Source organism: Myzus persicae, unplaced genomic scaffold (genome assembly GCF_001856785.1).
Source record: "Myzus persicae strain clone G006 unplaced genomic scaffold, MPER_G0061.0, whole genome shotgun sequence".
Classification (NCBI taxonomy): Eukaryota; Metazoa; Arthropoda; class Insecta; order Hemiptera; family Aphididae; genus Myzus; species Myzus persicae.
Window position 1 is genome coordinate 333153 of NW_019100925.1, and position 15728 is coordinate 348880.

A 15728-nucleotide genomic window follows, 5' to 3' on the forward strand; every position below is an offset into this window, starting at 1 on the left:
AACATAGCAGTATAATCATCAGATTTAAAGTCACGAAATGAGTGGGTAGTTGGCTGAGGATCATAAAACTCCAGACGATATTTAATAGATAATGGTGGATGGCCACCATGAGAGTTATGTACCTGATTGAGTTGGAAGAGGTTAAGAAAGGAGAAAGAGTCTACAAGATGGTACACTGTGGATAAGTTGCTAAAACCTAAAAATCCTTGCCTGAGACAGTGAGATATTGCTAGTCCAATTTATGTGAAAACACAGCACAGCAAGATATGTGATGGGTCGGAAGAGGATATTACTTTCTCTACTGTGGAAGTGTGGGCTTGTATGTAACGGAAATGAAGAGCTTGGAGGTAAATAAACAGCACCAATCAATAATTTGAAAGAACCCTTTGATAAATTCATAAATAATTGCTCTACATGATCAATATCCACGATAACGGGGAAGGATTTAAGACAGGTGCAAACAGTGTTAAAAACTTAAATAGTATTAATAGTTATACTTATAATTTAATGAGGTGGAAATTTCCACGTCCGTTATGAAACTATACGTGTTTCACCAAGCATGCCCCTCAATTTTTTAATTTATTAATACATTTATTCAAAAATGATTATTGGGATTTGGTTTTTAAAATTATAATTTTTCAGAAAATATTGAAGTGTCAAAATCAAAGTTAAACGTATAGTTTTTGAATTATTTTACTTTGTATAGGGACAATAATAAATGTCCTATAATATTCACCGATTAAGATATACCTATTCGGTATGATACTACAAGACTTAAACCTATAAGTGATATACATATAATCACCGACACAAATAACTACAAGCGACAAATACTATATTTTGTATCTATTAATATTATATGCCAATTGCCATATTTAGGCATCAACTAAGATAGTAAGATACGCTATAAGTATATAAGTATATAATGATTTTTAGGTACGAGTGGTGAAAAACATCGTTATGGTCTGTGTTACACACCAAGAAAGATAGTAGGTAATACCATAGCTTGTACAGTCGTACTATAGACAAACAAACAGTATTTACAGAGTTGAGAGTTGTAACACGCGGAGATCAAAAAAGTAAAAAAGGTCAGACCGTCAGACGGTTAAAAATGTTAAAATGTTCATCGTACATTCGTACGCGACGTACGCCGGCATCTTCCGAGTTCGTGGCTCGTCATTTCATCGTCCACCGTCCGGCGCCCACCCTAGTACCCTACCAGTCGTTATCACAGTCATTTTGGGGCGCACTGACCGTTCCAATGTACCTTCCGCAAGACTGACATGATGTATGGCACGGTGTCGGTGCTCACGTACGGCCATCTTGTTTGTTATTCCGTTTCCGCACCGAACCCGTGTAACGTGAACGAACGTCCGCCGCCGTCGTTACCGACGCAAAATTGGAACTGCATATCGCGGTGTCCGCGGTATTTATTATTTAATGTACAGTTTTTTGGAGTCAGTTACTGACGCCCCACGCCAGCCGAAAAATCGCCGTGTACATCATTCGACGCACGTGCCGTTGTGACTGACGGTCGCAGAAATTGGGCGTACACTGAGCAAGCCAGTCAAGTTCGTTTTGGCCGACAAAAAATCGGAACACAAACGCACCGCCACTCCATTTGGCACACGAAACAAGAACAGAAAGTCAAAAACGAGTCCTTTGCCCCGTATTATGAACCACATGGTCGAACGGGACAGTCAGAATGACGTTCCGGAAGAAATGGACATCACTGAAAGTATGAAGCCGCAGCCGTTTTTTCGGCAGCTACTGTTGTTATATTTTGTTTATTTACCTACTTAGTCATATATAGGCATATAGCTCATTATCCGTTTCGTAAGCCCTCGATAACTTCGATGACATGATTTCCTCTACTCGTCTCGGTTAGTCGACTCGTGTCAAAAATTATTAAAATTCTCCCCGCGGTTTTTTGCATTTTCTGGGCATTTTTCAATTTTTTTTGTTCAGTCGGAGTGGTGTAGGGTGGCGATCGTGATGACGCACTAATGCTTTTGTGCTAAAATTGCCGTATTCACAGAGACAAAAAAAATTACTTGTTTAGTTAATGATAAATTGACAACCTACCTTTCAACAATTATTTACAATACTTGATTTCACGTAGATAGGTACTAAGCAGTCATCATTTTAATATTTCTAATTTCAGTTGCTTGTTATCAGTATGAGTTTTGGGTTCTTTTAATTTTATATTGTAGTGTGATCACTAATTACTGAATCAGCATTCTCTAAATTAATCTCAAATTACAAAAGCCAATTCTACTACAGTGTATGTATTGATCGGTTTTTCTTTATTACAATAATCTATTTAAAAAATGAACTACACGGTAGAGTTTAGAAAAGCTTTTACAATTGAAATTTTTTTTAGTCATTTTCAATACGTAAATGTAGGATTTTTTATCATATGTTCAATATTAATGACTTATTTTTGTCTGTTATCATTATGATAACTTAATAGGAATTAATATAAGTATTTTGTCTGCCAGTGAAAATATCACCAAGGGAAAGAAACATCTATAATCGAAATATATTTTATTTTAAATCTTGTTGGTTTCCTAAATTAATCATATAGTAAGAACATAAAATATCCATTAAAATTTATTTTAAATAAGTAATACTTAAATTTTAAATTCTATTGATCTGTTTTCATATGCATTTATGGGTTTTTCAAATAATATATTAAAGTAACATCATTGAATATTAAAACTAAAATAATACCCATTATTTTTTAACAATTACTTGACCTGAATTGAATTATTTAAATATTAAGAACTTTCATTACTGACGAGGCATCACTTTGGTTAACATTATTATACTATGATGTTTTATAAGTGATAAATATGAAGAAAAAAAGTTTTGCAGTACCTATTCTACTTAATTTTCAACTTATATTTTAGTTATAAGTTATAATTTAACATATACCTAACAAATCATGATAAAATATAACTGATTTGATTAATAATGATGTATATTTTGTTTATTTTTAGCGATAACCAATGAAGTATCACCTTTGGTGTTGGGAAACTCTCAGGTGATGCCAACCCTTAATGATCTAGTGGGACCTGAAGCAATGCCCATTATTTCAACTGATGTCGAGATGGAAGAAGGTAACTAGTATTAGTTTTTTGTTAATAATTTGACACTTAGCTCAGTTAATTGTTTATTTACTTAACGCATTTTCGTACTAAGTGACAGAATATTAAGTACTAAATATTATAACAATTTTAAATTGTTATTTGTTTGATAACTATTCTCTGTATCAAATAAGAGTAACCTCGAGTGGTGACCAATGTTTTTCACGTTCTATTATATTACACCCGTTAATTAAGTCAGTTTCTATCAAATTGTATTGGCAATTATTGGTTGTGATCAAATTTGTTTTATTATATTAATTTTAACTAAATTCAAGGTAGACAGTTGATACATTGCCCCTGGCTGCTGCCAGAGGTTACTCTTATTTGAGACATAGAATCTTTTGATAATGAATTGAGTTGTATCATATCGTTAAGTTTCGTCCTTTTTATTCTTATTCATTTTCTTTTGCATATAGAAATAATCTTAATTGTGCTTTTTAAATGCTCTATTGCTTACTGTAAAATTATTAATTTTAATAAGATATTAATATTTATTAAATATTAATTAATTAAATTTTATTATTGTAAATTTAACTTAGTCTACTGATTACTGTCATAATAAACTAACTTGGAATAATTTTTAGACAATGCACGACCAGAAGCAACTTTTAGATTTGAAATTGAAAATTTCAGTAAATCTAAGGAACAAAGACTATCACCTCCTTGTTATGTTCGTGATCTTCCATGGAAAATAATGATAATGCATAGAGTAAGCCAAGACAATCGATCTGCTAAACCTCCTCAGCCTTCTGTTGGTTTTTTTCTTCAAGTATGTATATTTTTTTAATATCTTATTCACAATCAGTAGTATTGATCTTAATTTATTATAATTATAGTTATTACCACAATTCCATAATCACTTTTATTTTTTAATTAGTGTAATGGTGATTCAGAAAATACTTCCTGGAGCGTTAACGCAAGTGCTGAACTTCGTGTTATATCGCAAAAAGAGGGTATCGCTAATGTTGAACGTAAAATACAACACCTGTTCTACCCAAAAGAAAATGACTGGGGATTTAGTTTTTTCATGTCTTGGGAAGACATAACGGATGAATCCAAAGGGTTTATTAAAAATGATACAGTTATATTTGAAGTGAGTTTGTTTACTATTTATATTTATCCAATATTTTATTATTTTTACTTTGCTTTTGTTTTTTATTTATTAAAAATAAATTTGTTCTGTTTTAACTTATACAAGCAAGTATATACTTATGCGCTACTTCATTTTAGAAAAATTTTCCACTTTAATATTCAAATTGCTCTAATAATGTATTCTAAGAATGTAATAATGTAGTTATTAGATTAAATTTTCTCGATTATTATCATACTGATTTTTTTTTTCTGTCTACGTTTTTATTATCTTATGGTTTAAAATTTGTATATTAAAATTTTGATGAAATTCATATTTATTGTTTTCAAAAGGATAGATCCTGAAAATAATGCTTAATTTCTTCCCTCACTTAAATGATTAATAGTTCATAAATGAGAAAAAAAATTTCTGTATAAAACATTTATTAATCTCAATTTTTTTTTATCGCTGAAAGAAAATTATACTAATAATGATAAACTCACCTTCAACAGGTATCTGTAACAGCTGATGCGCCGCATGGTGTAAGTTGGGATTCTAAAAAACATACTGGATATGTAGGTCTGAAAAATCAAGGTGCCACATGCTATATGAACTCACTTTTACAAGCTTTATATTTCACTAATCAACTACGCAAGGTTAATATAATTTTAAATTTCATAGTTATTTTATACTTATCTTATTTGCAAATATTACATTTGATCACAAATACAATTTTTAGGCTGTATACAAAATGCCTACTGAAAGTGATGATAGCAATAAAAGTGTTGCATTAGCATTACAACGAGTATTCCATGAGCTTCAGTTTTATGACAAACCTGTGGGAACAAAAAAATTAACTAAAAGTTTTGGATGGGATACTCTTGATTCATTTATGCAACATGATGTTCAAGAATTTTTAAGAGTTGTATGTATAATATTTTGTCTTAAAAAATGTATTTAATTTATAATTAATTTTTTTGATATATTTATTTTAGTTGCTCGATAAATTGGAAAATAAAATGAAAGGCACATGTGTTGAAGGAACTATACCTAAGTTATTCGAGGGTAAAATGATTGTAAGTAAAAATTAACTTTTCTATAACTTAAATTTTATTCAACAGAAATATTTTTATTATATTTTTTTCAGTCATATATAAATTGTAAAAATGTGGATTATTCTTCAAAGCGAACTGAAACTTTTTATGACATTCAGCTCAATATAAAAGGAAAAAAAAACAGTAAGTTAGTTATAAATATCTCCTTTTAGGCTTCTTTCATAGCTGCTTTCCGATGCATTTGAAATGCTTAACTGACGATCTAGGTGTCACACTAAAAGAAAAATGCGCAGGAACATTAGTTGTAGCTCTAAAATAAGCACCTTATTATTATGTTATTTATTACTGGTTAGTGAAGAGAGTAGGGCGCAGATTTCTATGCATTAAAAACCAACCATATACCTATGCGTTAAAAAATCTTAAATGTGCATATATTTGTGTGCACTAAAATGTTCTAAACAAAACATTTAAAATTGTGGAACCCTACTATAAATACTTTTTTTCCTTCTTACTAAGAAATTTACTTACCAAAATCATGGTGTTTATTCGTGGTAGTTTTAATCTTGAGGAAAAAATAAAAATCAATTAATATTTTAATTTTTACATACATTTTTATAGTAATTGAAATCAGAAATACAATATTATTTTACTCCTCTTATATTACAAGAGAAAATACTTTTAAAATGTTTAAAAAACATGGAAATTGCAAGTATTTGCATTTACTATATGTTTCATTGCTTAAATTGCTATGTCTTGAAACAAATTTTGTGCTCACTTAGCATATCATACGAAGATATCAACCAGAATTAATATGCGAATGCATACAAACCCGCGCTCTAGTGATAAGTAAATGGTTCTTTTTTAAAAATTAATATTATGTTTACAGATTTTTTTTCAAATTGTTGTGATTAACGTAAACCAAATTCAACCACCCCTCCCTCCCCATTTGCAAAGTAAATGAAAATAAATAATAATAAAGGTTTAAACTTTTCAATAAAATAAATATAGCTATAACAGGTGGAATAAAAAATTTAAAAATTTAACAGTCCAATACAATTTAATAGACCAATCATGGGCCACTAAATCATATTTATGTTAAAGGGACCATTAGCTCACTATTGATTTGATAAATGTTTAGTGATTTTTCTTGCAACCTGGCATTATATTATTTAATATTTTTTATATTCTTAAAGTTTATGAGTCATTCAAAGATTATATACAAGTTGAGATACTGGATGGTGACAACAAATATGATGCTGGAGAATATGGTTTACAAGATGCTGAAAAGGGAGTTATATTTGCATCATTCCCTCCTGTTTTTTATTTACACCTTATGCGATTTCAATATGATCCAGTTACAGATAGTTCTGTTAAATTCAATGATAGGTAAATTAAATTTTTTTTTTTTTTTGTTAAAAACAATTTTAATATTATTAATTCCAACATAATTGTTATAGATTTGAGTTCTATGATAAAATTAATTTGGATCAGTATTTAAAAGTAAAAGAAGATACCCCAGCCGATTATGTATTGCATGCAGTTCTTGTTCATAGTGGAGATAATCATGGTGGACATTATGTTGTTTTCATTAACCCTAAAGGCGACGGAAAGGTAGATTTACAATAAAATGTTTAATTTATTGTGCAAAATATCAAATGTTTATTATTTTTTCATCAGTGGTGTAAATTTGATGATGATGTTGTCTCAAGATGTCCTAAAGAAGAAGCTATAGAACATAATTTTGGCGGCAATGATGGAGACGAGAATATGATGCCAATAAAGCAATGTACAAATGCATATATGTTGGTTTACATTCGTGATTCTGAATTTAAAAATGTGCTGCAGGAAGTTACTATTAACGATATACCAAAAGAGGTTAGTAAAAGTATTAATTAATGATTATCTAATAGAAATTAGTTAATGAATATAATGTATTATGCTATATTTAGGGTATTATGTTGATGATTTTGTATGTGTTTAGTTGGTAGAACGATTGCAAGATGAAAAACGTATTGAAACGATAAGAAGAAAAGAGCGAAATGATTTACATATATATACCAATATTCAAGTTTTTTTGGAAGATTGTTTTGATAGTTATTTGGGGATAGACTTGTTTGATTTGGATCAACCTACCTTCCGAACGGTTAAAGTTAAAAAAAACAATAATTTAGAAGAAGTCCATCAATTATTAGCAGAAACTTTTGTAAGTAAATCAAAAAAAATTTTCAAATGTATTCAAAAACCTAAAATGTTTTTATTTTGTTTAGAAATATCAATCGAATCAAATTAGAATTTGGCCACTTATTCCTAGTAAACATGAATCTTTGAGACCTATGTATCTTGATGGAGAAGCAAATGCTTTAAAAACTATTCAAGACTTACACGATAGTTCATCAACTACGTGGAATATTTGGTTAGAGTTAGTAGAGCCAGGTGTTAGTTCATTGATGCCTTTTGATAGAAGTAATCAGTCCCTGATTTTTTTCAAATTGTTTATACCAGAAGAGAGGCTGTTGGTTTATTGTGGTTACCATTTTGCAAACTTTGAAACACCATTAGGTAAACAATTTTTCTTGTAAATAATATCAATTAAAAATTACTAAATAACTGTATTTATTTTAAAGATTCTCTAATTAACATCATGAACAAACGAGCTGGTTTTGATGAAGATACAAAACTTGCAATTTATAAAGAAACTAACAAAAATGAAATAGAAAAGATTACTAAACTTGATGATCCAATTTGTGAAGTATGAATTCAAATAATATATTTCATTTTAAGAATTATACCTTCATTTTAACAAATACATTTTTATATAAAGATAATTCAGACTTCAACTTATGGAGAGATATTGATCTATCAAAAAGAAGAACTTGTAAAAACTTATCTTTCTGTTACGGATCATTTTAAGTGAGTTTAATTAATGGTAAAAAAAATAACATAAAATGACATATTTTTTTATTTATTCAGAAATATTTGTTCTCAAGTGTATATAACATTTTGTGATAAACTTATTCCTAACGATCCTGGATTTACCTTGGGATTACCTATGTTGATGCTGTACCATGATATGTTACAAGCAGTTGCTGAAAGAGTATCTGTTGATCAACGCAAATTACAGATTTATTTTAGTGTTAAGTATGTTCAAAAATTGTATTTCTTGCATTCTTCGATATTTCATATTTCTTGTTTTAGCAGTGGTCAAAAGGAATGTCCTGGTGAACCAATTAAAAACTCATACAATGGACCAATTCGAGAGCTCATAACAAATAATAGTTACGGAAAACGATATCCTAAAAAATTCTTTTATCAGGAAATGCACATGCCAGTTGATGAGTTAGAAAGCAAGAAGCCTGTTAAAGTAAGTTCAAAGCTTGTTAAAGAAGAAGTCTTCATTGAATACATTTTAAAATTTCTTTTGCAGATTATTTGGTGTGGTCCCAAATTAAAAGACGAAAGAGAAATAATTTTGTATCTTAATAAGAATGATACCACATGTTCTCATTTTTATGAAGTATTACATGGCAGTGTAGAATTATCACCCGAAGGATCTGGAAAGTTCAGGTTTGTTATTTGAAAACATCATATTATATTATTATCTGTCCTAATATTGTGACTAAAATACATAATAAACATTTTAGAACACTAGAAATTATGTCAGCTAAAATAAGTAAATGGTTCAATCCTGGAGTGAAAATGCCCGACATTGCAACAGTTTTCCCAGCAAAATATTATAGGTAAATTATAAAATATATTTAAAAAATCGTATTTATAATATGTTTAATTTATTGAATTATTTTTATTTTGGTATATAGAGTAGAAGAAGTGCCAATAGATGAAATGGAACTTAGTGATAATGAATTATTAGTTCCTGTTAATCATTTTTCAAAAGAAGTATACTCCACTTTTGGTACTCCTTTTCTTATTAAAATTATACACGTAAGTGAAAGGCTAATTTAAATGATATTGAAGTATATCATAATTAAATTAATGTATTATGTTATTATTCAGGAAGAGACCTTAGCAGATGTAAAAGAGCGAATTGTTAACAAGACTGGTATTCCAGACAAAGAGCTGGAAAAAGTGTGTTAATTCTATTAAACTTTATAAAAAATATTGTTTTAATTCAAATTTTTAATTTTAGTATAAATTTGCGATTTGCCAAGGAGTCAGAGCAACTTTTATTCCTGATACTCATATTATGAGCTTACAAGATTTTAGAGCATCTCCTACCTGTAAGTTTCTTAAAACTATTTAAATGATTGATAGGAGGGTTATATGTTAACTGTAACATGCATTTATTTAGACTGATTCAATCATTGATATTATCTAAAATAAAACTGAACAATTTCAACATGCTAGTCATTTATTTATATTGTACACATTAATTATCGACAATTAATTATTGACACTTGTGTGTGTATAGCACTCATTGCACGTCAATTACACTTAATGTCACTGTCTCCCTCATATTTAGTCGTTTCATTGGGGCAAAACAAGACGAGACTGTAACTCGAGTCATTTGGCTGATCGGGTGCTAAACCACTCATCTCCTTCGCTCAGAATTACTATGTTCATAGTTCATATACTATGCTTTATCACTAAATTTGTATTTATATCATCTTTTATAGTGACTTGCCCAGTACCCAATAACAGATACACTCAATACCTTCTATCCTGCAAAGGCAAAATTCATGTTTTTTTATTAAAATTGGATGAGACATTGTAGACTAAAATAAACATAGATTTGATTGTAGAACCTTGAATATTTATCCACTTCCTGATGTTTTTAGAGGAAAAATTTTTAATCAAGCTTCCACTTACCTTAAGTCGTTTGCATGCATCTACCACCATTATCAATATATATTAGTATAATCTGGATGAATTGTAGAGGATGGTAAATTAAGTTATTTTAAGATATTTTTTTATTTCAATCTGATAAATAATTAATTAAATTATTAACTATTAACTTTTATTTATTAAACTTCAATACTTCTATGATACATAAGGTGAAATTGGCTAGTATAAGTAAAATATTAAGGTGGATAATTGAAAGTTTGATGTGTATTACTTATGATACACCAGGCAGTTAACTTGTTATCCAACTTAATCTAAAAAAAGAAAGTCAAGTCTACATTACTAATTATTTTAAAATTGCCATCTTAAATATATGAATGAAACTAAAGTATTCTTTTTTCGTCAAGTTAAAAAATTGATCTTTGTATGGAAAAATAATTTTCTTAATATAAATAAATTTATTATGTTAATAAATTTAATATATGTTTATTTTTAATTTTTATGAATTTCAGCTCAAGGACAGGGCCAACGACCATGGTTGGGCATGGAACATCCAAATAAGACTAAACGCACACGGTTAAATTATTTAGAAAAAGCTATTAAAATTTATAACTGAAAATTTATTCGTACACATTAATATCTTGAATAATTTTTAAATTAACTACAGCGTGTGATAGTAATGTCAAGATGATATACTGGTGATAAACCTTTTTACCTATGTGTGTTTTTGCGTTTGATTAAAATTGCTATTCTATTTTATGTATAATTCCGCTTGGTTTTAAAACAACTTTTAAATGTTTAAAAGGGTACTTACTATATTTTTATTTTTTATTCTACGGATCATAGTACTTTATAAATACTACTATATTCATATTAAATACAAAATATAAATGGTATATTTACAAACTCAATTTTACTATAAAATATATTTTATAAAAACTTCATTCAGACATTCAAAACAATATTCAATGTTGCTATTATAAAATATTAATACCTGATCATGTTGAATAACAGTCTTAAACATTTAGTAAGTGTGTTTAAGTGACAGATTTACATCGAGACTATTCAATTGTCCTATCTTTACAAATTAAGTATTGATTTAATTTCTGTGTTATTACTTTATTAGTATTTGGACATTTATTTTTAATTTGGATTTTAAAAATATTGTTGACGAAAAATTGACTTTAAAAATATTGTTTCAATTGATATATTGCTGCCACCATTACAATGTAAATCCGTTACTGTTAGGTGTAACATATTTTGTTAACCTTCACTAATTAGACCTATTTATTACATCATTTTAAAATATAGAAGCAGAATGTTTATTTATTTTTTAAAGGCAGTGTAATTGTGTAAATAAATTCAATTATTTGTTTTTATATTTTTTTTTTTTTTTTTGTTCATTTATTTTTAAATTATATTAGTGATATTACTAACAAAATTACGTTTAGAATTAAAATGACAAATCATTGTTAGCCAACAGAATTGTTTTTATTTCTTATCATTTCCAGTAATAAATTCAAAATTATATTAATATATTCAAGTTTGTAATGTACACTAGCTATATAATCAAAAATAAACGTAAAAAATGTTTGTAGGTAATAGAGTTAGTAATTACTGCATAGGTTCATTTTGAAACTCAAAATTCAATATTATGCTATGCACTAAATTATAACTGGGAATTCAGTTTAATGTTGACATATTTTTTAGATCCTGCGCGGAGCGATGAATGTACTGATTTTACAATGATGTGTTTTTTTAGTTATTTTTTGTGTCTATGTGCGCAATAGTTCAATTAATAACTTAAAAATTTAACACGATGTTCCCCATAAGTTGTTAGTGGAAATTAAAAAAAAAGTTGAGAGCATAAATTCTATTTGTTTAAGGCCGTCTGAATTTATGATATAAAATACTTCAAAATCTAGAAAATTTGCAAATTATTTCGAGTTGGAAATTCAAAACGGAATTTCATTTTAAAATATTTTGTCACGTTTTAAGATGACCTTACACATTTTCATTCGTTTTAGTTTTTTTTCTATAAATATCATAAACATTTTGCTTATTGGGTCAAAATGCTTAAATACGAGAATCCTGATATATTGTTACAATAACAGTTAAAAAACATTAAAAATACGTATTTACGATTTTTTTTTATAAACATTTAAAGTTTAAATTTTGACTACATTTATGAAATTTAAAATTTCCAAATTATTTTGTAGCTAACCACTCAAAACGTTCAACTTTAAATTTTTAAAGGCTAAGGATTTAAATTTTAAATAACGTTGCATTTAGTATAGTTAATTCTGTAACCAAAAATGTATAAACACAGTTTTATTAATTTTAAGGTCAAATTTGGACGAAATCGTATATTTAAACCAAGAATAACGATTTTAGTTATTTTTTTATAATTTTACAAATGTTTATGGGCACCTGAAACATAAAGAGTAGGTATATTTTTATATTTTATTCACACAGACATTTTCTAATGCCAATTATTTAGTAAAATAAATTACTCTAATCACAATAATATCATAGAATATACCTACCTATTTAGTAATATAATAAGCTGACAGATAGTCTTATCTCAGAATTGTGGTGTCTCCCAGTGTCGTTAATCATAAAAAAATTGGTGTTGCTAAAATAATTTTAGGTGACCTATAATATATCCTATTTTTCTTCCATCAATACCCATTACCCACTCACCCATATTTAAGGTGTTGCCTGAGGAATACTTGGACCCTATGTTACACGCCACTATATTGTCTAAAACCTTCCTGTGATTGAATACGTTATACATACAGGGCACAGCGTCATGGTATAAAATTGTCATTAACCTATTAATATAAAATGTACATGCAGTGCTATTGTATAAAAATGTAATATTAATAATGTGTTGCATTGAGTTTGTTTGCTCCTAAATTTCTTTTGACTTTCTTTCAATTGAATTGTTTCGATTTTAGATGGGCGCCCTGCTCGAATACGTTTAGATCCTTTACTCTTTAGTGAGTCCAGCTCTATCTATACGATGTGCGATTGCAGTTGGTTGTACACTTATATTTTTATTCGTGCTCCGCTTACCCGAATTGACAAAAAGAGTTGATAACTGAGCAGGCGTTTGTATTTTTGCCAAATAACTATTAGTTTTTTTTTTTAAATTTAACATTGAAAAATCTTTGTTAGTTGTGACTTGTGACCAAATCGCAAATTGAATTGAAATTATCATATTAAATGCTTTGCGTCTCTCAAGTACAATGTCTTTAAATATCCGAATTGAAGCTTCAACAATATTATTAGTGTTATTCCCTCTTATTGTCAATTTAGAACGGAAACACAAGCACCATACCGATACCGTATTTCTTTTCCATAATTTGTCTACTTAATATATATAATTAACGTATTTTTTTGAACAACTATCCGTTTTAAGACTGCTCATTTATTTCATACATTCATCCTCATTTGTGGCATACATAACTTCTAAATATATTTATTAAATGTTTTCGATCAGTTTTATGGATTTGGTGACTACTGTTTCAAACCCAGCGACAAACTGCTTGTAAATTATGGAATGTACATAAGAGCAAGGTTGATTTTGGAAAACATGCTTGCGATGCTTTTCTCTCTGCAATGCTATCATCCGTCAAAATCACGTTAGGTTCACTTCACCCCTTCCATCAAATCCATTAGGGCCAAAGCTTTTTAAGAAGTTCAAATGCTGACATATAATTGTCCTGGCTTTTACCAGTATGAAGAACCACGCCCATATAGCCCATAGGTATGCCCCCAATTTTGGATGATCCAAACAAAAATGTAACTACTGTATTTATTAAGTCAGATGACCCACTTGAGTCAACAAAAATGATATCTTTTGAAAAGTCCGTTCCATGAGCTCTCCTCATAATTGGAGTAATAATAGCAACATTTTGTTTTTCATCGTCTACAAGCATTTCAATACCAATTGCTTCATACTCGACTTTTTTATTTTTTAAGACTATATACATACTTTCAACTGTTCTATTACCAAAATGTTACTTCTTAAAATAACAATATTTAGGAAACTGTAGGTAACTATATAATTTAAATATTTTTAAAAAGTCTATATAAAGACTATATAGTCTGCTTTATATTATATAGGTACAAAATGTATAAATATTAAATATAAATAACATATTATGTGATTAACCGCCATTCATAATCTAAAGTGTAAATTTCCTCCTCATCCCTCTTTAGCTAAAGGACCTGTCAACTGGGACCACTTCTCCAAACATTTAGAAAATCTCACCAATTTAAATATCTCACTTAAAACAAATGATCAAATAGAGGAGGCAGTCCAAAACTTGACAACATCTATACAGACCGCTATTTTCAACTCATCGCATGCTATAAATATACCAAATAACTCAAAAAACAACAACATTCTCCCTCCCTATATTCGTGAATTAATTTTAAAAAAGCGTAGGGCACGTTCACGTTGGCAACATTACAACCTCCCATCCGACAAACGAATATACAACAATTTATCTAATTTAGTTAAAAAAAAAATACAAAAATACAAATCAGAATTTTTTCAGGAAAAATATCAATCTCTTACCATCCAAGACGGTTCTCTGTGGAAAACCACGAAAAACCTGCTTAAAATTAAAGAACAAATTCCTCCTTTAAATGATCCGAATGGGGTACTAGCTGTTTCAGATATTGATAAGGCCAATCTTTTTGGGAACCATCTCTCAAAAATGTTCACTCCTCACCCAAATATAAATCCAGATCCTGAACATTTTAACACAATAAAAAACTTTTTAAATAGTCCACTACCTATGAATCTTCCAGCAAAGCACACCTCTCCGAATGAAGTTAAACAAATAATTAACAAACTAAAAATAGGAAAATCGCCCGGATATGATTTAATTTCAAACAAAATGCTCAAACATATACCAAATAAAACAATTATTTTACTCACATTCATTTACAACTCCATGTTGAGGCTCTCTTACTTCCCTTTAACATGGAAGTTTTCCATTGTTATTCTCGTACACAAACCTCATAAACCAAAACATTTAACATCTTCTTACAGGCCAATCAGTCTTCTTCCTACTTTGGGAAAAATATTTGAAAAGATTATCTTGAAAAGAATAAGACCAATAATAAAATCACAGAATATAATACCTCACTCACAATTTGGTTTCAGAACTAGTCATTCAACAATACACCAAATCCACCGTCTCACTGACAAAATAGCATCCTCTTTTGAAAACAAAAAATACTGCCCTGGAGTTTTCCTAGATGTCGCGCAGGCGTTTGACCGCGTGTGGCATGATGGTCTGCTTTATAAGTTAAAAAAATTCCTCCCAGCACCTTACTATTTGTTAATCCGTTCTTATCTTCTAAACCGAACATTTTCAGTTAGACAAGGCACCTCAACCTCTCCACATTTCCCAGTATTTGCTGGAGTCCCTCAAGGTAGTGATCTCTCCCCTGACCTGTTTAATATATATACATCTGATTTTCCCACAACAAACAACACAACTATTGCAACCTATGCAGATGATACAGCCATTCTCACTTCCGACACAGATCCTGAGATAGCTTCCTCTGCTCTTCAAAACCACCTCAATTTAATAAGTATCTGGGCAACAACATGGCGAGTCAAAATAAACCCCGAAA

At 29.2% G+C, this 15728-nt stretch overlaps 1 protein-coding gene across 4 annotated transcripts; it reads left to right on the plus strand.

The window, feature by feature from the left end:
• Positions 1–1300: 1300 nt before the first annotated feature.
• Positions 1301–11555, plus strand: LOC111026852 (ubiquitin carboxyl-terminal hydrolase 7). 4 transcript variants are annotated; one of them, XM_022305008.1, is made up of 23 exons: positions 1301–1738; positions 3003–3122; positions 3734–3918; positions 4027–4242; positions 4731–4874; positions 4958–5143; positions 5214–5294; positions 5366–5456; positions 6467–6659; positions 6731–6884; positions 6951–7148; positions 7258–7476; positions 7541–7832; positions 7898–8022; positions 8095–8183; positions 8244–8411; positions 8469–8634; positions 8698–8837; positions 8915–9010; positions 9089–9212; positions 9285–9356; positions 9418–9508; positions 10583–11555. In XM_022305008.1, exons 1-23 carry the CDS (start codon positions 1675–1677, stop codon positions 10684–10686), a joined length of 3318 nt encoding a protein of 1105 aa, XP_022160700.1. In that variant the 5' UTR covers positions 1301–1674; the 3' UTR covers positions 10687–11555. The 4 variants fall into 4 exon arrangements, with proteins under 4 accessions (XP_022160700.1, XP_022160698.1, XP_022160699.1 ...); XM_022305006.1 differs by having other exon boundaries at positions 1302–1738; positions 7255–7476; XM_022305007.1 differs by having other exon boundaries at positions 1675–1738; positions 7255–7476; positions 8472–8634; positions 10583–10686.
• The last annotated feature ends 4173 nt before the right edge of the window (positions 11556–15728 follow it).

Bases quoted from the DNA above. Each gene is read 5' to 3' on its own strand.
- LOC111026852 (XM_022305006.1), top strand. From the start codon at position 1,675: ATGAACCACATGGTCGAACGGGACAGTCAGAATGACGTTCCGGAAGAA. The intron at 4,875-4,957 runs GTTAATATAATT...TACAATTTTTAG, and splicing joins TCACTAATCAACTACGCAAG to GCTGTATACAAAATGCCTAC. The intron at 7,477-7,540 runs GTAAGTAAATCA...TATTTTGTTTAG, and splicing joins AATTATTAGCAGAAACTTTT to AAATATCAATCGAATCAAAT.